At 39.0% G+C, this 27,120-nt stretch overlaps 1 protein-coding gene and 1 long non-coding RNA gene across 4 annotated transcripts in view; one reads left to right on the plus strand and one right to left on the minus strand.

The window, feature by feature from the left end:
- Positions 1 to 18,728, minus strand: part of LOC129012450 (uncharacterized) — a 37,633-nt gene extending 18,905 nt beyond the window's left edge. The window contains exons 1-3 of the long non-coding RNA XR_008493608.2: positions 18,584 to 18,728; positions 2,775 to 2,899; positions 2,024 to 2,098 (exon numbers count right to left, since the gene is read on the minus strand). This is a non-coding gene — a long non-coding RNA (uncharacterized LOC129012450). The remainder of the gene's footprint in view (positions 1 to 2,023; positions 2,099 to 2,774; positions 2,900 to 18,583) is intronic.
- Positions 4,479 to 27,120, plus strand: part of RHOJ (ras homolog family member J) — an 87,695-nt gene continuing 65,053 nt past the window's right edge. For 2 of the 3 annotated variants that reach the window (XM_063651665.1, XM_063651666.1), the window contains exon 1: positions 4,644 to 5,346. In XM_063651665.1, coding sequence (XP_063507735.1) covers positions 5,169 to 5,346 — 178 coding nt within the window. In that variant the 5' untranslated portion in view covers positions 4,644 to 5,168. Of the gene's footprint in view, positions 5,347 to 27,120 lie in introns of all 3 variants that reach the window. The other variant, XM_054448014.2, reaches the window with a different exon arrangement.

The following is a 27,120-nucleotide window of genomic DNA, read 5'->3' on the forward strand; positions in this document are numbered from 1 at the left end:
CTGTGGTCTCATTCAAGCCCTAGTAGCTTTCATGACTCTCTTTTTTCTGATACAGATGATTTCTAGATAAAAAAGTAATTAGCAAATGAACTGTTAATGAAATCTGAGCAGACATAGTCAGTCCATAGAGTAGAATTACATTTCTTTCCACATGTAGTGCTTCACCAACAAGGGGTTGGTCAGCAACCAGCAGGCTCTCAGGGAAACGTGTATTTGTGTAATCCAGTCCAGTAACCAAAATGCCTCCTTGAATACAACAGAGCACAATGTCCCCAGCTACTGTTGAGGGGCCTTCAAGTCCTCCATCTATATATTAATTTTTTATGACATTGATGCTACCAGAGCATCGTAAGTAGAAGGCACATTTTTAGTTGTTTTCCTAGCAGAAGTGGAAAATTTCCACCAATCTTTCTTACTCTCCCAAGCGATCCTTCATACAAAAAAGGAAAAGAGGTTGTGACTTGGCCCCAATCCACGGAAGTTCAGCCTGTGGCAGAGACATGATGCTTGCCCACCCAGACGATGATCAACCCTATGACTTTAGCCTTTTTGGACCCATATCACTAACTAGAGGAAGTCATCACCAAAGATCTTTGTCTGACTATAAGATGGCTATTTCTGCAAGCTATTCCCTGTTCTCTGGCCTTGGTGGAGGAACAACCCAGACTACCTCAACACTAAACTCTTTTCCCTTCTAAAGCACACCCCTCCAATCAGAAGAACAGGAATCAATAGGAAAGTTCTTTCTAAACTGTTAGCTAGCTTCAGATTTTCTGCATTAAGGGAACTTAAAAGTCTCTAATTTCCTGGTTCCCATAGAAAGAGACAAAAAAAGTCAGATAAACCGCAGGACTCTCTTCCTCAGAGACAGAGCTTTGTATTCAGAGTTAAGGGATGCAATAAAGAAATGCAGAAGAAACACACACACACCTTTATTATTAGTGGCCAAATCAGCCTCTTCTTTCCTAGGAAGGAAAAAGATGTCCCATCTGCCTGTGGCTTACAAGTCACCTATATCTCTCAGAATTAAGAGATTTGGGGAAAAAACAGAAGTCTTCCAAGTAAGAAAAAGAAAGCCACTTCTGGAATTATAAAAAGATCATGTCCAAGAAAATGTAGCTGATGTGATATGATGTGATGTAATGTGATGTGATGTGATATGATACGTGATATATGGCATGATATGACATGGACAATAGCCAGAGGCTGGGTGCAGGTGGCCTCACAGAAGAAAAATGCAAATACATGAGCATCCCTGACAGCAATGACTCACTTCCCTTGGGGAGAGGTGGTTCCAGTCCAGACTAGTCCTAGGATGGCCTGTCCAGTTTTAGCAGTGCCCCTACTGATCTTGAGGTTTAGGTCAGTGGAAGATTTAGGTCAGAACCCCTAGAACTACATAGCCCCTCCTGATTCATAACCATCACCAGTAAAGGCCAGACTCTCACATTAGTCCCAGAAAGGGCTTTCTCTGGAGTGGAAATTCATGACAAGGTGGGACATCCTGGAATTATCAGAACCACAGCACATCTCATGTTCCTAAGACTGAAGTCAAAACAATATCCTCTATAGAGGCTAATCCAGAATCAGAGTATCTGATCTCATTGCATTACTTCCCTATGTAACTTCTAGCTTCAAGCACAAAAAAAAAAAAAAAAAAAAGAGTCGAGTGAAGACTTGGCTCTCTTATTAAGGTCATAATAAAACTGAAAGCAATAAGAAGAGTCAGAATTTTACACAAAAATGCCCTGTTGGCATTTGGGGAAATTTGCGTGAAGCCAAAGCTCAGAGGACAAGAAAGAGCTAAGGAATTAAGATCTCTTGGAAAAAGCAGAAAATATCACCCAAAAAGATTTTACCACATTCTGGTAAGTTTGTGTAAACTTGGTGCTTGAGGTAAACCAAATAATTAACGGCTACATAACCACCACTCAATCATTTTCATGGCCCAAGATCCAAAAGCACAGGCATCTGGTAAAGAATATTTTAGCAAATGGTCTTCATGCCACTTCTAAATGCATACCTGTCAACCTTTGGAATTGAAGGACATTCTTGACCACGCTACCTGGGCAAGCAATAATTCTGTGGACTCATGGACCTATAAAAACAATGATGAATTGTCTTTACTTTTTTTTAAGATTCTATTATTCTGGTTCAGATCCATTTTTTAATATTTAAAAAGATTTAGTTTCACATGGACAACATGATCCACATAATCACCAGGCTGAGATGTTAAAAATTTTAACTTTTTTGCCACTTTTAATAGGATGTCTCAAAATCTTTTCTCCATAAATATTCAGTTTGGTGTAGTGGTAATAAACAGTGATAAACCATGTTTGTTTTGAGAAATATAGCCAACATTCTCAATGGTCATAACCCATCTTTGCATATAACCCAATCTGGCAGATGTACCAATCCTTTCAGTTAGAGGTAAAGGATCTATAACTAGATACTTCAAGTCTCCCAGATGTCTTAATTCACAGTTCAAATAGAAATCAGAATGGATTTAAATGTCTGTGTCTGATGGCATAAGATTAAGGCTATACGTAGATATAGCAAAACTTCACCTCAATCCAATTTCTCAATTTTTTCCTAGGCCAAGTACTCACTGGGCTGGGGCATGTTTGTAGTGTTGGGATAAAAGCTTTTAGTTGATCAGGGTGGGCGGGCATGTTTTATAACTCCATGAATGGAGTACCATTGCCACATTCACTGCCCAATCTCAGGGACAAAGTCAAAGGAAGAACCTTCTCAATGTTCTGCCAAATACATACCATCATTGTGCTCATTAGGCTCAAAGTGATTGTGCTCATCTTCAGGATGAAGTCTTGTCACTGCCAATCACTCTTTTATCTGCACAGATTTGTTTGGCTGCCACCTTCATACTCAAGCCTCTTTTCTAGAAGCAAAATATAAGTTTTCACATAGTAATTTTGTTATCACACATTCTAGGTGTTCCAGGTAGGCTAAATGAGAATAAAATTATATAAATCACATGAAGTCATAGGTGTCTTCAAATGCTTCAGAACGGCACTAAACATAAACAATTCAACTTCCATATTGCAAATAAAACCTCAGCTAAATGATCTGTGGTTGCCACACAGGCTGTTCACTGATATTTGGTCCTCTCCTTTCTGATACATGGTAGGATTATACCCCTGTTGAACCCAGCATGGGCATGTAATTTGCTTTGACCAACAAATATGAGCACAAGTGTCACTTCCAGGAAGAAGCCTTAAGAGTCAATAGGATGTCTCTAAATTTTTTCTCCATAAATATTCAATTTGGCACAGGGATAGTACCTCTTCGTCATATTAATTTCTTCCTCTACCATGATGATTGTCAATATTCTCAATATGACTGCTCTATCGGCCTAGATCCCTGAATAAAGATGATAACAATATACGATAGAGATACAATGTGAGCAATAAATATATATATATATATAAACTCATTAGCTTCAGGGATTGTTTCTTACTGCAACATAACCTGACTGATACACCATAACTTGACTGAAACACCACCCCTTTATAGGAAAGAAAGGCTTGGACACTAAGCACTGTGATAAATGTTACTATAATCCAAAACAGAAGAAACTCGAGACTGTACCTATTATATGGCAGCATATAGATGATATGTGGGTATATCTATTACAGACTTTTCTCCCATCTCACCCCTCACCAAAAAAAAAAAAAAAAAAATTCTCAAACATTTGGATAATCTAAATTCTTCAAAATCAATCTTCAAAAAATGAAAGTGAAAAAAACAGAGTTCCGTCAGTTTGACCAATTTGTCAAAAATCATTTGCAGAGTTCCACTTCTTTTCTAAGACCAAGCACAATAATCAAATACAGAGCTTCAAAGGGACTTCATTTTGAGTGACCAAACAGACAAATAAATTAGCTGCCCATGGCTCCTTTGTAATTGAAGAGGACCAGTCTGACCCAAGGGGAGAAGACTAAATCAAAAAGCAAAACATCCAAGTAAAAACAGCATCAAGGGCCTTAAACAAACCAAAAAGCCATCCTATACCCTCTCCTGTCCAAGGGTGTTACCTATGAGCCAAGCAAATGTGTGTTTATCTACTAATAAGAGAATGCAAACATCCCACATGTGATTGATTTCTTATGTGCTACCATCATAAAAAAAAGTTTGTGTCTGGAATACATATTTCAGACGTGGCAGTTTATAAACCTGATCATACATATTATACCTACGACTTACAAAACTTTTTCTCTTTGCAATGATGTGACTCTAAAAGGTTTTCTTCTTTATTTCTGGGAAGAATCGCTTAAAGTTTCTCATTCAAGTAAGTAAAGAACTGCTCGTTTTTAGTTTGCAGAGCTTTTAACTAGTGACTTAGTGAAGAGTGATGTCATATGTTATCCTAGGACTGCTGGTGTGGTTCTCTCTGCTCACTCTAACCATTCCCCCTGTTTCTGTGGCAGGCAGTAATCCCCAGTTTCCATCCTCTAGTCAGCTTCTTCCCAGCCAGCCACAAGCGAACAGCCTCACAAGCAGCGGATGAAACAGGAAGTCTGACAGCTTGAGTCTGCAGTGGGACCCCTAGTGTTTTCCCACTCCATGTCCTGGCATCGTTCCCCAGAAGTACAAACACACACACACAGAGCTCCCATTGTTGCAGCCTTCCTCAGCCCACTGATCCTAATATGGAATGCAGCAGGAAACCCATGATTTCCTGACACTCGGCAAGCTGGAGGAAGCAAGGGGAAAAAACTCCATTAAAAAGCCCAGCTTTCCTCCATGTTAGATGTGACTTGGAAAATGAGAAAGATTTAGCAAAATTCCACCGTGTCTTTTGCCAGGCTAGAGACGGGGAGAGCAGAGTAAAACCCTCAGGCTGCTGAAATTTCTAGGCTGTTAGGAAACCCCTCGAATTCTGTGAAAATGAGGGTTTCTTAACTCACACTGAGAGCGGAAAAGGGCAGACCCTTTTCATAACTCCCTCAAGTGTGTGTTACCTTTCTTTACCAGCATGGTAAGCAACAGGACATATCCCAGCCTCGGACATGTCTGTATGATCCAAGGGACCCAAAGTCAGACAGAGTAAACTCAAGCCTGGCACTGGCTTTCCGCCGCTTCATGTGCTTTGGAAGAAGCAGGAGAAGCAATAGCAGCAGGAGTCCCCAGCAGCTGGAGCCGCAAGAATGAACTGCAAAGAGGGAACTGACAGCAGCTGCGGCTGCAGGGGCAACGATGAGAAGAAGATGTTGAAGTGTGTGGTGGTGGGGGACGGTGCCGTGGGGAAAACCTGCCTGCTGATGAGCTACGCCAACGACGCCTTCCCAGAGGAATACGTGCCCACTGTGTTTGACCACTATGCAGGTAAGAAAAAGTGGGAAACTCTCTGCATCCAGACAAACGATGCAGGGGGCGAGACCTTAAGTTCAGAGGGGCCTGGTTCATTTCTAATGTCAGTATTGGGTGCGAGCCTGGCAGTAACCAAGGAGTTTAGCGTAGCGTACAACCCAGGACTTGACTGTTGGTAGAACAATTTGTGCATCAATGTGTATGGTAACACTTTTCCCCCTTAAAACGAATGGGTAACCCCAGGAAAATACTCTGACGTGCCCTCTAGATTTGGGGGCCAGAGCTTTTACTCAACATTCATTAAAGTTTTACTGTGAACATTTTTAAATGCAGTGGAATTGCATCACAATTCTTTTCTGCCAAAAAAAAGAATCACCACTAGACACGCAAATGGTGAAAGGATTGTTCTTGCCGCTCTTTGCGTATTCACCTCATGCCATTTATAAATGAAAATGATAAGATTAATAAAACACTCATTTTTTCTGTAACAGTTGGTGCTACAATACTATAGTTTTGTTTTCCTGTGGTTGTAGATTGGGGGAGAGTTTTTAAAAGGTTTTAAATATCTATTAGGCAATCTGTATCTTAAAAGAAAAATGTTTAATATACGTGTTTTTAAAAGGAAAAATACAAATAAAATCTGAATCACTTTAAAGTATGTCCTGAAAGGACAAAATGCACATAAAATATTTTAAAGCATGGCAGTTAAGACATTGTCGTCACAACTTGCAGGGGACCTTTTATTTTGTGAGTGTTCTAAAGTTTGTAGGTGTACTTGTCTGGGTGATAGGATTATCTAAATTTTTCCATTTTGATTCTTTCTTTTACTCTTAATTTCCAAAACAAATTTTATTAAGTTTATCAAAAGCAAGATAAAGAAATTCTTCAAGCTTATAGTAGCCTACATTTTATAATTTTTTTATCATAGTGATCTTTATCAGAGATCTGAGACCTTGTGAATGGAAAATTTCTCCTCCTTCATTTTGGCTTTGGGTCAGGTTCAACAAAGGGGAAATGGCCCACAGGAAACCAGCATGAGTGTCTGCTTGGCAATGTAGCCATTTGAAATCCTCGTTCTATAGAAAGTAGCTTCTTTTCCAGAACTAAGTCATCACCTAAGTCACTGCTTCCCCCTACACTTACATGATGTATGAAAATGTTACACAGCAGACAGGGAGAGAACCACAGTGAATACAGTATCCATTTCCCGCAGGTTTTTCTATATTTATAGAAATTAAGAGCAAATTTTAATGCTGGCTTACCTAAGCCTTTCTGAAAATATAATGACTATGCCCAGAGAAGAACATTTTAATGAGAACAGAATAAAGAGAAGAACAGGTTGATTTTCATCTTGAGAAAAAAACTAATTATAAAATTTGGGGGTCTGTGCCTTGAGAAAGTTCCTCAGATTCTTCTCCTGAAAGCATCTTAGCAAAAGTTATTTACTCTACACCTTCTTTCTGCCAAGAAAGGGAAAGTGGCTACCTTATTTCAAAAACTTTTAAATCAAAGGTGGAACTGAAAATCTAAAGGGAGAGGCTTCAAATGCCTATGAAAATTATGTATCCAAATCCCCATGTAGTCAGGGAGCCAGTTACAGTATAGTATCAGGAAAAAAGAGAATCAAGTCAGCCTATAAAAAATCTACACTAGAAATCAAACAAAGGCTGAACCACAGCTAGATTCCACTAGGCTCCAATAATTTTATGTTTTAATTATGTACATACTTACTGTTGTTGAGCATTAAAGCATCTTAAAGATTTTGGCTAGTCTATTATTTTAGCTCCCAAGAAATCACAGCCACTATACTCAAAGCAATACTTTGCACGTAGTAAGCATTCCTAAACATGGTTACTTTGATGTACACTTTGTACCTCTTTAAGTATATAGTCATCTCATGTGGTTTCAGTAAGGTTAAAAAGAGCCACATACATCTAGGACTGTAATGAAGCGGTCATTTCTTTTTTTTTTTTTTTTTGAGACAGAGTCTCGCTCTGTCACCCAGGCTGGAATGCAGTGGCATGATCTCGGCTCACTGCAACTTCCACCTCCTGGGTTCAAGCAATTCTCCTGCCTCAGCCTCCTGAGTAGCTGGGACTACAGGCGCATGCCACCATGCCTGGCTAATTTTTGTATTTTTAGTAGAGACAGGGTTTCACCGTGCTGGCCAGGCTGGTCTTGAACTCCTTACCTCGTGTTCCGCCTGCCTCAGCCCTCTAACGTGCTGGGATTAAAGGCGTGAGCCACCGCGCCCAACCAGAAGTGGTCATTTCTATAAGCAGAGGGATCTTCTCCACCACAAATACTTGAGTTCCTTTTACCACCACTCTCCAGATATATGATCTGGTTGAACATAAATCCTTAGGCAGTCACGTGAGAATCTACAATCATTTGTAAAAGAACTAAATGCCCTCTTCTCCATTTGGATCCAGTATCTAGTTCCTGGGTCCTACTGGCCTACTTTAAAATGACAACCTGCAGTTGAGTGCTGAGACTTTAGAAGCTATAGTTTAAGTCACAGAGAGCCTATCCATTGAAGACTTTTACTAATAACCGCCCAACCCAGAAAAGTAGAGATAAAATAGTAAGGATGGAAATACAACCTACTGTGCAAGATGGTGATCTCTGAAGTCAGATAGCCCAGTTCTAATACTGGCTCTGTCATTTACTTTGTGGCCTTGAGCAAGTTACTTAACCTCTCTGTGCCTCAGTTATCACAAATGAGAAACAGGGACAATAAAGGTATTACAATTGTGTGTGAGAACAAAGTGATTAACATATGTAAAGTTCTTAGAACAGTGCCTCATGTGTGATAAGAGTTAGGTACATGGTAGCTATTAAGAATACAGTCTCAATACTTGCATACAGCCAGGAAAAGGAATGAAAATGTAATTAAAAGATAAAGACTACAAGAAGGAAAAATGTAATTACAAGAGTATCCTTTAGAAGAGTAAGGTAGGATGGAGTGTTTGTATTTTCTTCATAAAATAGTTACCATGTTTATTGATAATTAACAAATATGTCTATATGTGGTAATAGTAATGGGATATTAAATTGGGAGGGGAAATATCAGTTTTGCATGAGTAAAAACTACGCAAACTTGTTTTGAATGAGTTTATTTTTGCAGGAAAAATCAACAACCAGCTACAAAAAACAATTTCTTAAGTTCTATGAATTCTGATGTATCCCTACCCCCTACCTACCAAAATCCAAAAGCACATCTGCTCCATGTAGCTTTCCTTGACTCCCCAAGAATAATTCCCCGTTCCATCTCCAATCCAGTTTCACAAATTTGTTTACATCTCTAGGATCTTCCACTATTGTATAACAATTTATATGCTTCCTTATTTTCCCATCTCTGCTGTGCTGGGAACCCCTTAAGGGAAAGGAGCTGTGTCTTTCACGTCCTGTGAAATCCAACAGTCAATTCTAGGTCCTCCTCTTGATCTCTTGGAAGCTTTTTTTATGTTTCATTACCCTCCTTCCTAAAACATTTTCTTGGCTTGGTTTCTGGGATGCCACATTCTCCTGGTTTTGTTTCCACTCAACAGCAAATCTTTCTCCATCTCCAATGCCACCTCCCCTCTCTCTTCCCAACCACCAAATGTTGGGAAACACTGAAACCTCAGTGTTCAGTCCCTGGGTCCTCTTCTTTATTTACTCTTAGGGTATGCTTGATTGTATCTAGTTTTGTAACTTTAAACATCATTCATATCCTGATAACGCCAAAGCTTGTAGCTCCACCATCAAAACCCTCTGATACTCAAATTCTTATATCCAACCATTTGAATATCTAATAGGCATCTCATTCTTAACCTGTCCAAATTGAATTTTTTAACTTCCCCAATCTACTCTGCCCCTAGGCTTCCCCATGTAAGTACATGACCACTCTTTTCCACCCAGTTTCTGAAAACAAAAACTTTGGTATTGACTCCTTTCTTCCTTTGAGAACATTCCCCTCCCTTTCCATTCAAACCATTAGTTATCATCCCTTCCTCCTACCAATCAGCTCAACATTCAAAATACATCCCAAACCTGATCACTTATCACCATCTTCATTGCCTTCACTCTTGTCCAAGCCACCATCATCTCTCATCCAAACTACTATAATCAATTCCCAATTCCCTACTTCCAGTCTTGCCCCCATCATCAATTCTCCTCATAGCTGGCAGAGGGACTGTCCAAAACCCCAACTTCTCCAATCACTTCCCTTAACACTCAGACCCAACCCTATATTATGTTGTATATGATGCACTCCATGACTCAGTCCCTGTTATCTCTCCAATCTCATCTCTTAACACTCTCCTCATCAGTGTTTTTGCTGTAGCCACACTCACCATCTTGCTATTCCTCAAGCACACCCAACTCCTTCCCTTGAAGAGCTTGTACTTGCTTTTTCCCCAGTCTCATACTATTCCGCTAGATCCCCCATAGCTTCAATTGACCACATTATTTAATGCATGTGTGCTTGCACACACACACACCACACACACTCTCTTTCTCTCTTTAACCTATCTTGCCACATCTCTCATTATAATAGTTAATACTGCCTGATATTATATATGTATTTGCTATCTCCAGCTTCAAAAAACAAAGTCCCACATATTATAGACTTTCAACAGACTCTCAACAGACTCTCAACTCAGATTATTCTCAACTGAATAAATGAAGTACTATGTCTTTGCAATCTTAGTCCTTCCAACACTTAGATAGTTTCTGGTCCATTAAAACTTTGATGAATAAATGAACAAATTGTCCTATAGATATCTCTTTAGGAATGAACATACAAAAGTGTTTATTACATTTATTATATTTCTGAACTATTTTATTCATATTTTAAATAATCATTTTATCCCCACTGTAATTGTAATATAGCATTGAATTTTCTTTGTTTTTTTTTTTTTGTTTTTTTTTTTTGAGATGGAGTCTCACTCTGTCGCCAGGCTGGAGTGCAGTGGCACAATCTCATCTCACTGTCACCTCTGCCTCCCAGGTTCAAGCGATTCTCCTGCCTTAGCCTCCCAAGTAGCTGGGACTATAGGCATGTGCCACCACGCCCAGCTAATTTTTTTCTATTTTTAGTAAAGGCGGGGTTTCACCATGTTGGCCAGGATGGTCTTGATCTCTTGACCTAGTGATCTGCCCACCTCAGCCTCCCAAAGTGCTGGGATTACAGGCGTGAGCCACCACGCCCAGCCAGCATTGAATTTTCTTGACCTAAGTGGCCAGTGTCACATCTACTGAATAGCTTAACTATATAATGTGTAAATATCACTTGGGATTCCTTCATTTATATTATATTCAAAAGCTGACATACATTTTGGGTGCCTCACTCAAACTCCTCTAGTTCTAACATACAGAGCGTATTTCAGAGTAACCCTAAGTTTGGCTGACGGCTAGGTCTAAAGGGTAGGAGCAGTGGGATGAAGGTGGGAAAAGTCACTCTTGTTTATTACAAGTGTGCCTAAGAAACAACTCTGGGCTCTGCTCCTTACTCCCTTCCAGGGGTGACTCAATGTGTCCTAACAACCTTTAGAGCTTTCACAGCTTACTATGGAAGAATTGCATTTCTTCTCCCATCTCATCTTTAGTTTTGAGTTTTGTAGCAGACCCCTCACTGGTAAAATATTCTTACCGATTAATGTTTCGCTTGACATATAGCATAAGGATAAGAGCTCCATTTTGAATTTAGATTGTATGTTGAGTTAGATTGTGTACATGTTTTATATGTTGGGGTACATAGGTGTGTAAAATAAGCTCATTCCAGCTAAAACCTCTTTATGATGTTCACCATTTCTACCATCCTCTGTATTATTTTGTCTGTGAGTCTTTCTTCTATCACCCACCCTCTTAGAGCTTCTTTGTTGAAAGCCATCAAATTTGGAAAACCACATGAAGCCGCTATTTGCAAACCCAGGCTGCCTATGCAGGAAATTAACACAATTCATGGAAAGAAGAGAAATCCAGTTATTCTATCAGCTGACTGAGATGTAAAAGGAAGTTGTTTTTACAGAAAGCTGTAAGTCAGTTCTAACTTTTCCCACTTAGTTAAATGGTGATCAGCCCAAGGTAGACAGTCATAACCTTAATGGCCAGAGCAGGGGGTGGGAAACAGGTCCAACCCACAGGGGGAAAAAATAACATAATTATAATAAATAGTGAATAAAAATAAAGTCCCAGGTTTATAAAAGGTTGTGACATAGTTCTGCTCATTTGGGAAAATTTATTCAGAAGTTTCTCTTTTGCTCTTTCTGAAGACACCTGAGAGTCTCTCATATCTGTAATCCCAGTGCTTTGGGAAGCCAACTCACAAGGATCCCTTGAGCCTAGAAGTTCAAAGTTATAATGAGCCATGATCATGCCACTGCACTCCAACCTGGGCAACAGAGCAAGGCTTCATCTCTAAAAAAAAAATTATGGATACATTAATGGTTGTTATTATTTACTTATAGAGTATACATGATGTTTTGATATAGGCATATAATGGGTAATGATTAAATCTGGGTAACTGGTATATCTATAACCTCAAACATCTATCATTGCTTTGTGTTGGGAACATTCTAAATCTACTCTTCTAGTTATTTTGAAATATACAATAAATTATTTTTAACTATAGTCACTCTGTTGTGCTACTGAATACTAGATTTTATTCCATCTAACTGTATTTTTGTACCTTGTACCAAATAGCCAACCCTTCTTTATCATAAGATGCTATCATTTTCTCAACTTTCCTGATGAACAATTTCTGGCACAAAGATACTACTCTATTCCCTCAAGGCTAAATTGCTTGTAATGGGGTAAGTGGAGGCCATGGAATAGTAAACAATATAAGCAGTGTATAGCTAATAACAATAAAAGAGCCACTGTTAGTTAGGACCTGCTATTAACAAGTAAACCCAAACATGTAAGGGATTAACTCAATGGCAAGGTATTCCTTGCTTATGTGATGCTCCTGCGCAGGTATTCAAGTCAGTAGGGCTGCTTTCTTCCATGTGGTCATTTAAGGTCTCAGGCTTCTCACATCTGGTAACTCTGACATCCCCTAGGATTTTAGTTATCTGCATCCACACAGCCTAATGAGAAAGAGCATGGAGAAACTTGAATGGAAAGTTTTACGGGCCAGGCCTGGAAGTGACAAACATCGTTTTCAATCACACTGCATAAGAGTTTATTTAGTCACAAGGCCATGCCTCACTGTAAAGGAGGCTGGGGGGAAAGCCCCGCTATGTGCCCAAAAGAGGGAAGAATGGATTTTGATGGAAGCTAGCAATCTCTGCCTGCATCAGACTCTGTGGCCACCAAATATCCTTGCACATTTTTTCCCACATGTAAAAAAAACTCACTCTTTTCCCCAGAAGGACCACCTAGAGTTGCATTCTGGCACTGCAACTGTGTCAAAGACCAGCATCTGTTAAGTGATGCATGATTCTGTTCCTTTGATCTAAATGTGACTGCTTGTGATCCAATAAAAGACAAATTATCTACCCATATACACCATTTGCCCCGTGCAGTGGTGGAACAGGAAAGGGATAATCAAAACATTCAAACTCCCTTTCAGAAAGGGAAGAATGGGAGACACACTGCAATAATAGAATTCTGATGACAATCCTGATACTATCTTCTATTAATGGAATCCAGAAACAATCATTTTCTAACTTTTTGAAACCATGAAAATCTGTGTTCTATCAACCTCAGCTTTAAAAACAACCAATTCATCTCTCCCCTTTCTTATAACACCTTGCTAAATACGTAAAATAACAATTAATACATACTAACATTCTGTCATTTTCCGGTCTCTTCATAGAGTGCTATGGACTCAGTAGGAAGTAGCTTTACCTTCCAGGTTTCACAGACAATAGTTTTACAAAATATTTTGCCACAGTATAACATAGATCATCTTTCCAACCTGCTCTGTTTTGTCACCATCTGCCACCTAACAGCTAAGCCAACAGCACATATATTTTTAGGTTTTTGTAATGATGGCACCATACTACTAGGTAAGCTAAGATGCTGTAACAAATAGGCCAAAATATATAAGGGTTCAAACTATTACAATCCTATTTTCTTACATAATTGCAACATGTATTTTAGATTTAGAGGGTACATGTGCAGGTTTGTTAGCTGGGTATATTGCATGATGCTGACATTTAGGATACGAATGATCTTGTCACCCAGGTGGTGAGTACAATACCCAATAGTTAGTTTTTCGACCCTTGCCCTCTTCCTTCCCTTCCTGACTAGTGGTCCCCAGTATCTATTGTTGCCATCTTCCTGTCCATGTGTACCCAGTGTTTACCTCCCACTTATAAGTGAGAACTAATGTAGTATTTGATTTTCTGTTTCTATGTTACTTTGCTTAGGATAATGGCCTCCAGCTGCATCCATGTTGCTGCAAAAGACATGATTTCATCTTTTTTATGGCTACATAGGATTCCATGTTGTATATGTACCACATTTTCTTTATCCAATCCACCATTGATGGGCACCTATGTTGATTCCATGTCTTTACCATTGTGAATAATACTGCAATGAACATGTAAGTTCATGTGTCTTTTTGGCATAACAATTTATTTTCTTTTGGATATATACCCAGTAATAGGATTGCTGGGTAGAATCCTGCTTTTGGTCATATAAGAGACCTTGGCAGGTCTTCAGGTTGGTGAGATAGTTCTGTCCCATGTAGTCATTCAGAGATCTACTTTTTTCCATCTTGTTACCCTGCCATCATCTAGGGCTTTGTGGTGCTCTGTATCTAGACACTAGAAGATGAAAGACTATGGAGGAGTAAGAGTAGGGAGTGGTGGTATGGGCCAGGCTGACAGGTGGCATGCGTCACTGCTGTTCACATTTCACTGGAGAGAACTTAAACTGTAGGCCACACATTATCACAAGGAAGGCCAGCTATGAGCCCAAAGAAGGAACAAACAGACTTTAATAGATACTTAGTCATCTTCACCACAGTCATTAAGTTGAAATTGCTTATACCAAATACAATACACACAGATAAACATATCAACTGCCTTAGCACCATATTTAACTCCCTATTTACTCCACTACATATGACATACCTGTATTTCACAAATTTGCCTGGTCATAAGAAAAGCTTACTTGTTAAAAATGCAGACTCTTGGGTCCATATAAGGGCTTCTATACCAGACCCATTTAGAGACAGAGCTGTGAATATGAATGTCAATAAGCTTCATAGACATTTCTCATTATGTAGAACTTGTGACACTGCTGTTTTAGAGTTCAAACCCATTTAGATATCACGAATGTATATATTTTCAGCTAATGTGACTTAGTAGGTTCAGAAAACCCTTCTTTATGCTGTAATGGTGCCTATGAATCAAGCCAAAAGGAGCAATTCTATAGTCAACCATCCATCAGTAAAAAGCAATTTAAAAACAGATATGCACATAAAATTTCTTGACTTGGGAGTTTCCAGCAGATTGCATCAAACAGAAAAGGCCTTTAGTGCCTCTTGGAAACAGCTAGCAAACTCCTAAGTGAGGAACCAGAGTGCTCTCAAAAAAGATCTCTACCTGTGGCAGGGACATAGAGAGCTCCTGGAAGAAGGAGAATATAGAAGGCTAAGAACAGAAAGTACTGGGAGAGGGCTGGTGCAGGTTGGAAGGAGAAGCCTCAGGGAGTCAGACTAGAGGCAAGTGGGAATTCTGATGCGTAGCAGTTAAGGAGACTAACCTTACTTACCCAAGCGCAGCCACGGGTAGCCAAGTACCAGCTGCTGGGGGAAAAGCCTTGAGCTTGGGCATAATCTGCAAAGCTACATATGGGTGAATCACTCTGCAAATGAAATAAATAATCAACATGACTGTAAGACCTTCAGAGGGGTCACTGAGGGAAATTAGAGAGCACCTGCCCTCATGGGAAGAAACAAAGGAATCTTAAAAAAACAGGAAAGAGCCTGGGATCTTTGGGGTGGTTTTGATGCAGTTGTGTTTTGGAAGCTACGATTTGTTGTCCCACATTCATCCAGCCTTGTGATTATGAAATGAACAGTAAACATCTGTTTCCCCTCTGCAAATCCTTCTGTTCTTCTTCATACTTTGACCTAACATTTGGGGAAAAGGAAAGAAAACCAAAACAGAAAACCTTTTACAGTACAAGTTCTCTGAGTCCAAAAAGACCTCTACTTAGGTCTTCCTGAAAGAGAGATGCATAAATTTGGGGAGAGGCAGATATTTTTTAACTGGAACTCAGCCACCCTTATCTGGACAGCCAGTTTACAATCACTCTTACTAAACAGGGACCAAGCCTTCCTTTAGTCTCTCCAGCTGTTTTAATACAAACTGGTAAATCAACTGAATCCAGATTGCCAACAAGAAAGAAACAACACTCTGCATGGCCTGAGCAGAATGCACCACAATGAACAAAATGATTCCTGATCTTTTTGCAGCAAGTTACTTAATTAGCTAACATTAAGTAGCTGAGTATTTACTGTGTGTCCAGCCCTGTGTTGCCTTTGTTGTCTTGCTTGAGCTTCACATTATCTCTAGGTAGTAAGTATCCTCATTTCACAGACAAGAAAACTGAAGCTCGGAGAAGTGACATGTCCAACATCACTCAGCAAAGAAATAGCAGAATTGGGATTCAAATCTATCAGCTCCACAAAGGGGGCCCACTCTGATTAAGTTGGTCCCCTTTTCAAAACTTATTTATCTTCTCTGCCATTATAATTTTCTTGGTTTATTTAATTTTCCATGGCTTCCCCCTAGAATATACAATTCCTGAAGGCAGGGCCCTTTCTGTCTTGTTTACTTTTATGTCCTCCATACCTGGAAATGAGCCCACAACATAATAGCCACCCGGAACTGTTTGTTGAGTGAATGAATGATATCCAAGAGTCTCAGTCTTAACCAGTGCACTACACTGAAGTTAGCATCCTATGTGGACACTCAGGATAATTTTCTATGTTGAAATTATTTTATCCTCCCACATGCTGAAAGGATATATTGTAAGCACTATGAGCATACATTAAAATAGATTATATTGACCTTATTTAAAACTTGTAAAAAAATTGTTTTCTCTGGAAAAGAAAACACCAAAAGGTTTTGCTTCCAGTCAAATTTTAAGCTTATCAGTTCTGAGTGATTTAGCTAGGCATAAAGTTGTTTTCCTAATTATATTGAGGATTTCTGTTCTACCTCTGTTATATTCTGATGCTATGTCCTAGAGGCAAAGGGAAAAACTTAATTACTTGAAGTATGTGCTGCATACATTTTTTCAAATAATTAGATTAATTAAGAGGAAAATTAATAAGCAAGTAGTCTCCTTGATATATGCCAGGTACAAACCTCCTAAGAATTATGAAGAATGTTCATAAAATGTAACTGTTCATCTCTTAGAAAGTACACCAATTTTCAACTGGTATGCTTGCAAGAGATGCAATGACTATGTTCACATTCATTAATAATGGGGCACTTTATACTTGTCAAAGTAAGAATTATTAGGAGGAAAACAAGGCTATGCTCTCTCTCCTCAGGAGTCCTCCTCTCTGCTCATATTGAATTAGCTTGCACTGGAAGCACTAAATGCTTTTTTTTCTAAACTAAAATGAATTTCGTATGACATTTGCAATAGTTCAAGCTGGTAAATAAGAGCCTTAAGAGTTTTCCATAGTAAACACACTTTTAACCAAACTTTTCAAAAGAGACAAAGAGTTGATGCTACATCTTAAGTGTCAATATTAGGCATAAACTTTGCTGTAGAGATTCTACTCTATTCATTTCATTCATTTAGCCTCTTAATAAGTTTCCATATCATGTTCTTTCTTTTGGATAAACTAAATATGTCAGGCTGGTCAGAGCCATTTTCTTTCCCTCAAGCTGAGCAAAGATGAAGAACACCTCATTATCATCCTCAGAATAATTACTCTTCATGTATTTCAAGACCTAGAAAATTCTCATCCCTGTCATCCTCAGATGATACACCCAGATCCTTCTCATTCCCCCATAGCTACTTGACCTATTCTTTCCCCCTTTTTTAATGGACAGCTTTTCATGTATTCACTGCAAATCAATCACAAACGACTTGCATTTCAAATCTACAGCAAGCACACAGTCACTCTTGCACTTTTTGGTAGGAATAGGTATCTTGTCAACATGGTTACGTGCAGTCATAACAGGATGTAAACTCTAAATAGTCTTTTAGATTACCTCTTTTTCTTTTTTCCCCTTTTTCTTTTTTCCCCTGGGTATGCAAGTTAATTTAGGTCAATCTAATTAAATGTAGACAACTAAAGTCACCAATATGAGAATACTACATTTCTCTTCTGGCATTTTAATAAATCTCCATTCAATTATCCCTGGTTTATCTACATTATAATATCATGTTAAGGCTTCTAAAAGACAAGATTTCTTCAGATCTAAGAATTAATATCATTGTGGGATCTTCATATAAGTTAAAGAGACCACATGGCACCTAATTAGAAATGCCTATGAAGCTTACTGAAATTCATATTCATAGCTCTGTTTCTAAATGGGTCTGGTTTAGAAGCCCTTTTATGGACCCAAAAATCTGCATTTTTAACAAGTAAGCTTTTTTTATGACCAGGCAAGTTTGGGAAATACAGGTATGTCATGGCACTTGAAGAGCATACTTCATCTTGGCTCAACAGTTTTTGGTATTATAGGAGGCATTTTTGTCCCTGTGATTACCATAGATCACTGTGTTTTATAGTAATGAATATGGTACCATTTTAATAGATAGTCTGGTTTTACTAAGATTTAGTATGCAGTATGTTACACCTCATCTTGAGTTATTCTTTTGCTTCATTCATGTCCTATCAGTTAACACATTAAAAGCTTCTTAAGGATAGTGCACATCAGCCAAACATCCTATTTAGCAACCTCACCAACTGCTACAGATCCAATTCCAGATTCACAAACGATACTCTACACCAGGGTAATCTAGAACTCAGCAGATTTTCTGGACACAGGAAGAAGTCTTAGGCTCCAAGCTGTAAACAATCCCTGAGACAACTACAATTGACCACAAGTTATCTTGGAGCCTACTACTTCATCAGCTAACCTTAAGTATAGTCATATACACAGCAGAAGAAATGGCTTTGTGTCATCATAAAAGTTTTTATATGTGGTTCCTCAAGTAATTTCCAAGACTCTAACTGATGTCCAAGTGTTGCACTTACGGTAGGAGAGGAAGAGTAGAAGAGGGTTGGGATATAGATAAATAGATATATAGCTTCAATGTCACAAGGAGCTAGTAAACTTACCATAGTTTTCCTTTGTGATATCCTTACTGCCTCAGCTTTCCTACCTTTCACCATCTCTTGAGCAATTTAGAAGCCTGTTCCCTGTGAAATGAGGAAGAGAATTATATTTTTTTGGCAGACACTTAGCTCCACTTTTACAGCCAGTATCTAGTTATTCCCATAAACCCTGCAATTAACTCAGAGCCCAGAAAAGAGCACCACACAGAGCATTTTGAGGGTGAAAAGGGTCAGCCCACAGAAGGATCCATTTGTTCAGCAAAAAAATTTTAGCATTTTTCCACTTCTTTGAAAATGCGGACCAGCAACCTTTAAACAAAGTATTTGATAATGGTGACTTCAGAGGATTTAATGCACTTTGTTTTTTCATTTCATGGTTGTTAAAATCAAGAATCTACTAATCAAGAAAATTTTTTTTTTCTTATTTAGTCTTTTTGCCTTCTTCTACTTCTTTTTTAAAGGTTTCTAAACTTTCTTTGGTATGTGCATTAAGAGTTCTCTTTTCTGGCCGGGCGTGGTGGCTCACACCTATAATCCCAGCACTTTGGGAGGCCGAGGTGGGAGGATCACAAGGTCAGGAGATCAAGACCATTCTGGTCAACATGGTGAAACCCTGTCTCTACTAAAAATACAAAACTTAGCTGTGTGTGCTGGCGCATGCCTGTAGTCCCAGCTACTTGGGAGGCTGAGGCACGAGAATCACTTGAACCCAGGAGGCAGAGGTTGCAGTGAGCCAAGATCGTGCCACTGCACTCCAGCCTGGTGACAGAGAGAGACTGCGCCTCAAAAAAAAAAAAAAAAAAAAGTTCTCTTTTCCTCCCGCTCTGTAGTATCTCTGTCTGGTGAATTTCTACATGAAGGGGAATGCACATCTCTCTAAGAGAAAGGCAGCAGTACATTAACTTAACGAGCAGCTCCTGATAAGCCAAATTTCACGGTAGTACTATTTAAATTTCATCTTTTATTAAGGAATAAAAATACTTAAAATATTTTAATGGTATATATGAGAATCATAGAAATTCAGTTATGGAAATTATGCTGCAATGCAAGGGGAATGAAGAAGGACTGCATATTTCTTCTTTGGTGAATTAATCAGAGATTCTGAAGAAATAATGCAAGTCTATCCCCCCAGCAATGTCTATCAAATCTACAGAAAGTTAAAATTAAGTAATATTTTTCTCTGTGATTCTTTAAGGACAAGGTTTTTTTAATCCCCATTCTTTGTTCTTCTAGGATTCATTAGTGTCCTCTCTTTGGTGCAGAGAGTGATCCTCCTGTATTACTCCCCAAACTTCTGCTCTTTTCTCATTATAATATCAAGTCTCTTAATACCTGGGTGATTAAAAAAAATCTGTACAATAAACCCCCATGACACAAATTTACCTATGTAAACAAACCTGGACATGTATCCCTGAACTTAAAAAAAAAAAAAAATCTAGTTGGTTACGTTAAATAGAAAAAAAAAAAAAACCAACCAACCAAACAAAATTCAGGTCTCAGAAACAAGAAGATTCCATGTAATCTAGGGAGGAAGACAAGCCAAGGAACTACCCAGTGCCCAGAAATCCTGGCTGAGCAGCTCCATCTCATTGGCCAGGAGATGTGCTTTCAAAAGAAAGATCTGCCTGGAATCCTGTTCCGTTACATCAGAGTAGGAACCTAACTTAAGGGAGCTGGATACTCTTAGAAAAGATCGAAGTGTTCCTTGGAATACAAAAAACTGCACTTTTAACTTGACTTCCCAAACTCCTTCCTCCTTCATACACACTATCCTTCAATGGCTAATGATACAGAAATTCAAAAAGTAAAACAGAATTTTTTACTAAAGAATCTGACACTCTGTTCTATTTCTAAATATCTATACTGTGTTTGGTCTCTTGAGGCAATAAGACCCCACAAACTTTCCTACTTCTCCTCTGTTGTCTCTCAGCTACAGAGACACCCTCTAAAACAGCTACTCGGGCTGGGCACAGTGGCTCACACCTGTAATTCCAGCACTTTGGGAGTCCAAGGCAGGGAGATTGAGTGAGTCCAGGAGTTCGAGACCAGCCTGGGCAACATGAGGAGACCCCATCTCTACAAAAAAAATTTTAAAATGAGCCGGACGTGGTGGTGCATGGTTGTGGTCCTAGCTACTTAGGAGGCTGAGGTGGGAGGATCGCTTGACCTCAGGAGATCGAGCCTGCAATGAGCCATGATCGAGCCACTGAACTGAGCTTGGGCAAAAGAGTGAGACTCTGTCTCAAAATATATATATATATATCTGCTCCTAATCCCTCTGCCAGGCTCTTCCTTCTAACAAGGCAATCCTCTTTCTTCCTGTCACACATGGGCTTAGAGTAGGTACTTGGTAATAAATGCTGATTCTATTTCTAGCACTGGAGAATGGTGATAGCATTCTCTGACATTAGAAATAAAATCAGCATTATATATGAAAGGATACAGCACTTTTTCCAGTGTCAGAAACAAAACGGATTCCCCAGTGATGAGAACTGTGTTACGCATCTCCCATGGATGTGCCCAAGGAGTTCATTTTAAACTCCAAAATGAGAAATTTAAACTAGACAGTTGAATATGATATTGTCACGCAATTTCCAAAGAAGTCATAGCATCCCCCTTCAGAGGCTCTGAGAAGATTTCGGTGTGAGTGGATTCACTACATAATGGGCGCAGCCTGGTGTTGTGGTGGATCTGAATGTCAAGAGAACAAAGGCAGAAGAATGCAACTTTTTTTCTTTAATACTTTAAGTTCTAGGGTACATGTGCACGATGTGCAGGTTTGTTACATATGTATACATGTGCCATGATGGGGTGCTGTACCCATTAACTTGTCATTTACATTAGGTATATCTCCTAATGCTATCTCTCCCCCCTCCCCCTACCCAACAACATGCCCTGGTGTGTGATGTTCCCCTTCCTGTGTCCAAGTGTTCTCATTGTTCAATTCCCACCTATGAGTGAGAACATGCGGTGTTTGGTTTTTTGTCCTTGCGATAGTTTGCTGAGAATGATGGTTTCCAGCTTCATCCATGTCCCTACAGAGGACATGAACTCATCCTTTTTTATGGCTGCATAGTATTCCATGGTGTATATGTGCCACATTTTCTTAATCCAGTCTATCATTGATGGACATTTGGGTTAGTTCCAAGTCTTTGCTATTGTGAATAGTGCCGCAATCAACATACGTGTGCATGTGCTATAAAGCAGCATGATTTACAATCCTTTGGGTATATACCCAGTAATGGGATGGCTGGGTCAAATGGTATTTCTAGTTCTGGATCCCTGAGGAATCGCCACACTGACTTCCACAATGGTTGAACTAGTTTACAGTCCCACCAACAGTGTAAAAGTGTTCCTATTTCTCCACATCCTCTCCAGCACCTGTTGTTTCCTGACTTTTTAATGATCGCCATTCTAACTGGTGTGAGATGGTATTTCATTGTGGTTTTGATTTGCATTTCTCTGATGGCCAGTGATGATGAGCATTTTTTCATGTGTCTGTTGGCTGTGTAAATGTCTTCTTTTGGGAAGCATCTGTTCATATCCTTCGCCTACTTTTTGATGGGGTTGTTTGTTTTTTTCTTGTAAATTTGTTTGAGTTCTTTGTAGATTCTGGATATTAGCCCTTTGTCAGATGAGTAGATTGCAAAAATTTTCTCCCATTCTGTAGGTTGCCTGTTCACTCTGATGGTAGTTTCTTTTGCTGTGCAGAAGCTCTTTAGTTTAATTAGATCCCATTTGTCAATTTTGGCTTTTGTTGCCATTGCTTTTGGTGTTTTAGACATGAAGTCCTTGCCCATAAGAATGCAACTTTTTAAAAAGCATTTTATTTATTGCCCTCCTCACCTCTGTGTTTCTGGAGAACACAAAGGAGCTAGGGAAGGAAGGACACAGCTCCTCCTGCTCTCAACTCACCTATCATTGATGAATGACAAGGGACAAGAAGGAGTCAGAGCAGAGTTTGGGCTCATGAGCAAATCAGTGGACCTTGAGTTTGTTTTTCACAGAATTCAGAGATGCAAGTCACGTGTGAAGATGCTCCATCTTGGAGGCACTTTCTCCAAGTTTTATCCACACTGCTGGGTAGAGTTGAGAAGCAGTGGTCAGCCATCTGGACTATTGGTTCTGGTGGGACCTATTGGTCTAGGAAAGAGGTCCTATTATCCTCTGTCTCCAAGGCCCCACCCAGCTTCTCTGTGTTGAACCCCCACCCTTGACAGATGACTCTTCCTTAGTGTTACAGATCACTTTTCTCTCCTCTTCATCCAAGTTTACATTTACATATGACATGTTTAACAATTACCCTACTCTGCCATCATCTCAGGATCTACAAGTTGAGTATTGCCCAAAACCCCATTCTCTCATCCCCCTATATCAGTGTTTCTCTTACCGGGAGGTAATTATTATCTGCAGAGTTTCATGGGAAAGTTATGAAATATTCATAGAGGCTAACTTTCATACCTATCTCATTAGTTCAGTGCTGGGAAGGATGTTTTAAATGTGAATATCCTAACCTTGAATCTCAAGGACACCCCTGGAAGAAAAGACAGAGAAAGGCAGAGACAGAGATACAAAGACTTCATCTCTCTTGGTGGTACAAGAAGGAGGGAGATATATTAATATATTCCTCGAGTATTGTCCTCCAATACCCCTACACAAACTCTGCTTTTTCAGATTAGGGTTCAACCTCATCATTAAAAGATGATGTCAACATGTTTTTATTTTTTTCCATGAAAGCTCTTTAAAAGTTTTTATAGTCTCATTTCATAGTCCAATTTCACTCAATCCTGAGAGCCTCTAAAAATAGCTTGTTGAGCAAATTTATTACCACAGCTCACAATCTCTCTCCAATATTTAATTTTACATTGAAACCAGGTATTTAGGATATAACCTGTCTTCTTGATAACACAGGACTCCAGGGGTCCCCAGGCAACTAATCCTTTGCTAGCCAAACACTCCCAAGAAATCACAAATTATATAATGCACATGAAAGTGTTTGTGTGCTGGAAAGCACTATAAAATGTTATTGTTTCTTATTAGTAATAAATCACTTAATTTATTAAATGTGCCAGGAGTGTAGAATGACATAAGGTGTAATTAGCCACAAGGCACAGCAAAATCATAAAACCAAAGACATCCTCTTTCCCCAACACTGCATCTCTAAGAATGTAGTTAATCTTTATTTGTTCCTTCACACATGCATAAGCAATATGAATACATGAGTGCCAGAAATAGGGCTCAGAACTGGAGGTCTCTGCTTCATGTACTGTAACTCATGCTCACGGTCTTGTTCCTTTTATGGGTAGAAATGCCTCCAAGCTGTTTGCATTATCTCAGCAGCAGTTGGGGGGAGGGGGATCGGCACAGCCCACATCCCTCAGCCGCAGTACCGGAAGAATCGTTTCTAATCAAGCATGTAAATCCATTTGTATGACCTTAGAAAGACCCCAATAAGAACATTTGGATATTAAAACACTCTATTCTAAAAGACATCATTGTAATTGTACTGTTTACTGTTGATACTATACCTAAAACAATGTATTGTCTAGTGAAAAGTGCAGGCCTGCTTTATACAGCATAGTTAATAAGCACAATGAGTCCCCACTAGGATAGATCCAGAATTTCGTTATTTGAAAGATTTTGTTTGTTTCTTTCCTGATTCCCCTAGCATTCTGACTTTGGAAGTTAATGCCCACTCTTATCCCACACTCCCAGTTTGGGAGCCCTGAGCTAACCCCCAGCCCCTCGACCCCATCTCAATTTTGGAAGTGTTTGAGGTCAATCTTCAAGGAAAGCCAGTTTCCTCAGATGTATCCAACTATCACTTAAATAAACTATCATTTATACATTTTCTTTTTTTTTTTTTTTTTTGAAATGGGGTCTCGCTCTATGGCCCAGGCTGGAGTGCAGTGGCGTGATCTTGGCTCACTGCAAGCTCCGCCTCCCAGTTCACGCCATTCTCCTGCCTAAGCCTCCCAAGTAGCTGGGACTACAGGCGCCCGCCACTATGCCTGGCTAATTTTTTGTATTTTTAGTAGAGATGGGGTTTCACCATGTTAGCCAGGATGGTCTTGATCTCCTGACCTCGTGATCTGTCCGCCTCGGCCTCCCAAAGTGCTGAGATTACAGGCGTGAGTCACCGCGCCTGGCCTCATTCATACATTTTTAAACAATAAAGGTTAGAAGCTGATGGGGGAGAAAAATTTTCCCTTGGAGCAACATGAATTGCCTCCAGCTTTCCAGAAGAGGGGTTATATTTGCTATCGAAGGAAAAAGAAAAGAAAGCCATTTATAAGCAATCTCATCCCTATTCCCATAAACATTGAAAATCTTTCATTTTTCAAGCAATTTCAACTCTCAAATGCATACTGAGAGTTTCTGAAAACCCATTTGATGTTTCATTTTTACTTCTGTAAAATAATATCTCATTGAGACTTCTGATATGACCATGATTGTATAAATCCAGTGTTCTTCTCTTCTATTCCTGAAAGCTATCCAAAAGAAAAATGGGAAACAAAAAACACAAATTGTATTTTCAGTAAAACTAGGACACAGACTCTAAAGTATTTTGAAAAGGATGCCAAAAAGACAATAGAATTCACAGAAGAGACAACAGTGGGAAGTAGAAAGAAAGACCAGTAGTGTCAGGTCTCAGAAATGTCCCATAAAAATATACTTTTTTTTGAAGGCGAGGGACAGGCCTGGAGGGGAAAGGGACTACAACCCCTGTATATAAAAGAGGTTCAGAAAAGAGATTAATCTTGCAGGTATCAGAAGCCTTCAATAGACCCAGTTCACATCACAGAAGCTAAGGGCTTCAGGAAGAATAATGCAGATGGAGCCATATTTTTCTGAAGACATAGTCTCAGTAACAATTGAAAGTATCAGCCTTTTCATGTAAAAAAACTGCCCAACCTGGAATACCCCTTTGACCCCTTTTCGTGACCATTCACAATAGCTTATACAGAAAAATTCACCTCTTTATATAATAATCAATTTTTGAAAGAAACTAGTATTGCACTTAAAGCTGCCAGAAGAAATAAAGGAGGAAAAAATCAGCAACACTTATTAGCAGCTGAGACTTGCTCTCAGGAAAAATAATGCCATATGATAGATAAATATTGTGAACAAATATTTTGCTATGACTGAGAAAAACATAATGAAACAATTACCTCTATTACGAAAGAACACAAGGCAAAAATGCAAGAAATCAAGGAGAGATGGAAAGACATCTGGAGAAAGGGGAATGTGGGCTAGCAAAACTCAGGAAAGAATTAGAAGGAAAAATAAAGCCATCAGAGAAATGTAGATAAAACTGGAAACATCACAGAAACAGACCCTGTAGAAAACACATTAAGGGGTATGAGAATAGAGATATGAAAAGTAAGCCAGATGTAACATAAATAGTTTAAAAGAATTAGAGAGAAAATTATATATAAAACAATATATAAATAATAAAATATGAATATAATATATAAATAAAATTATATATAAAAGAATAAACAAGAGAAACTCAGCATATGTATAACCGGAGTTCCCAAAGGATAAAAGAATAAAAGCATAGTAATGTCATAGACCAGATTTGAATATTGCTCAAGAAAAAAATTATCCTGGAGTGAAAGACATGAATCTACACTTGGAAACATTTTGCTAGGATAATTAAACTGGCACAGTCAATGCAAATACAACTCCTAGAAAAATTAAAGAATACTAGCTTTAAAGAGACAGGCAAAAAGATCAGGTCACTTAATGAGATGAAGGGAGCATATTATATAGTACTAAGACCTATTCCTAATACTAGAAGATGATGGGGCAATACCTAAAGATAATCCAAAAAAGGAAGTATGAGCTAAGTATTTTTTTTTTAAGACAGAGTTTCATTCTTGTTGTCCAGGCTGGAGTGCAATGGTGCAATCTTGGCTCACTGCAACCTCTGCCTCCTGGGTTCAAGTGATTCTCCCACCTCAACCAGCCAAGTAGCTGGGATTACAGGCGCCTGCCACCATGCCCAGCTGATTTTTGTATTTTTAGTAGGGACGGGGTTTCACCATGTTGGCCAGGCTGGTCTCGAACTCCTGGCCTCAGGTGATCCACCCACCTCAACCTCCCAAAGTGCTGGGATTACAGGCGTGAGCCACCACGCCCAGCCGAGCTAAGTATTCTTATATTCAGCAAATAATACTTCAAGTAATGGCTACAAATAAGCTGTTTTGAATATGCAATGACTCTGGGAATATTGGTCTCATGAGGCTTTCTTGGGGAAATAAACTAATATATTTTTAAATATTTCTTAAGGACACCAAAACAATGTGAACAAATGGTAATACATACGAATATAACAAAGATCCACTCTTCCCTATGTAATTTATAGAATCAACACAATCTTAATAAAAAGTCTAGTTAAAATTTATATAGAAAAACAAAACAAACTGGAATAGCCAAGAAAAATCTAAAGAACACAAAAAGGAACAATACCCTATGTGTCATTAAAACAGACTATAAAATCTCTAATTACAACAGTGTGGGACTGACAAATAAAT

Source organism: Pongo pygmaeus, chromosome 15, assembly GCF_028885625.2.
Source record: "Pongo pygmaeus isolate AG05252 chromosome 15, NHGRI_mPonPyg2-v2.0_pri, whole genome shotgun sequence".
NCBI classification, from domain to species: domain Eukaryota; kingdom Metazoa; phylum Chordata; class Mammalia; order Primates; family Hominidae; genus Pongo; species Pongo pygmaeus.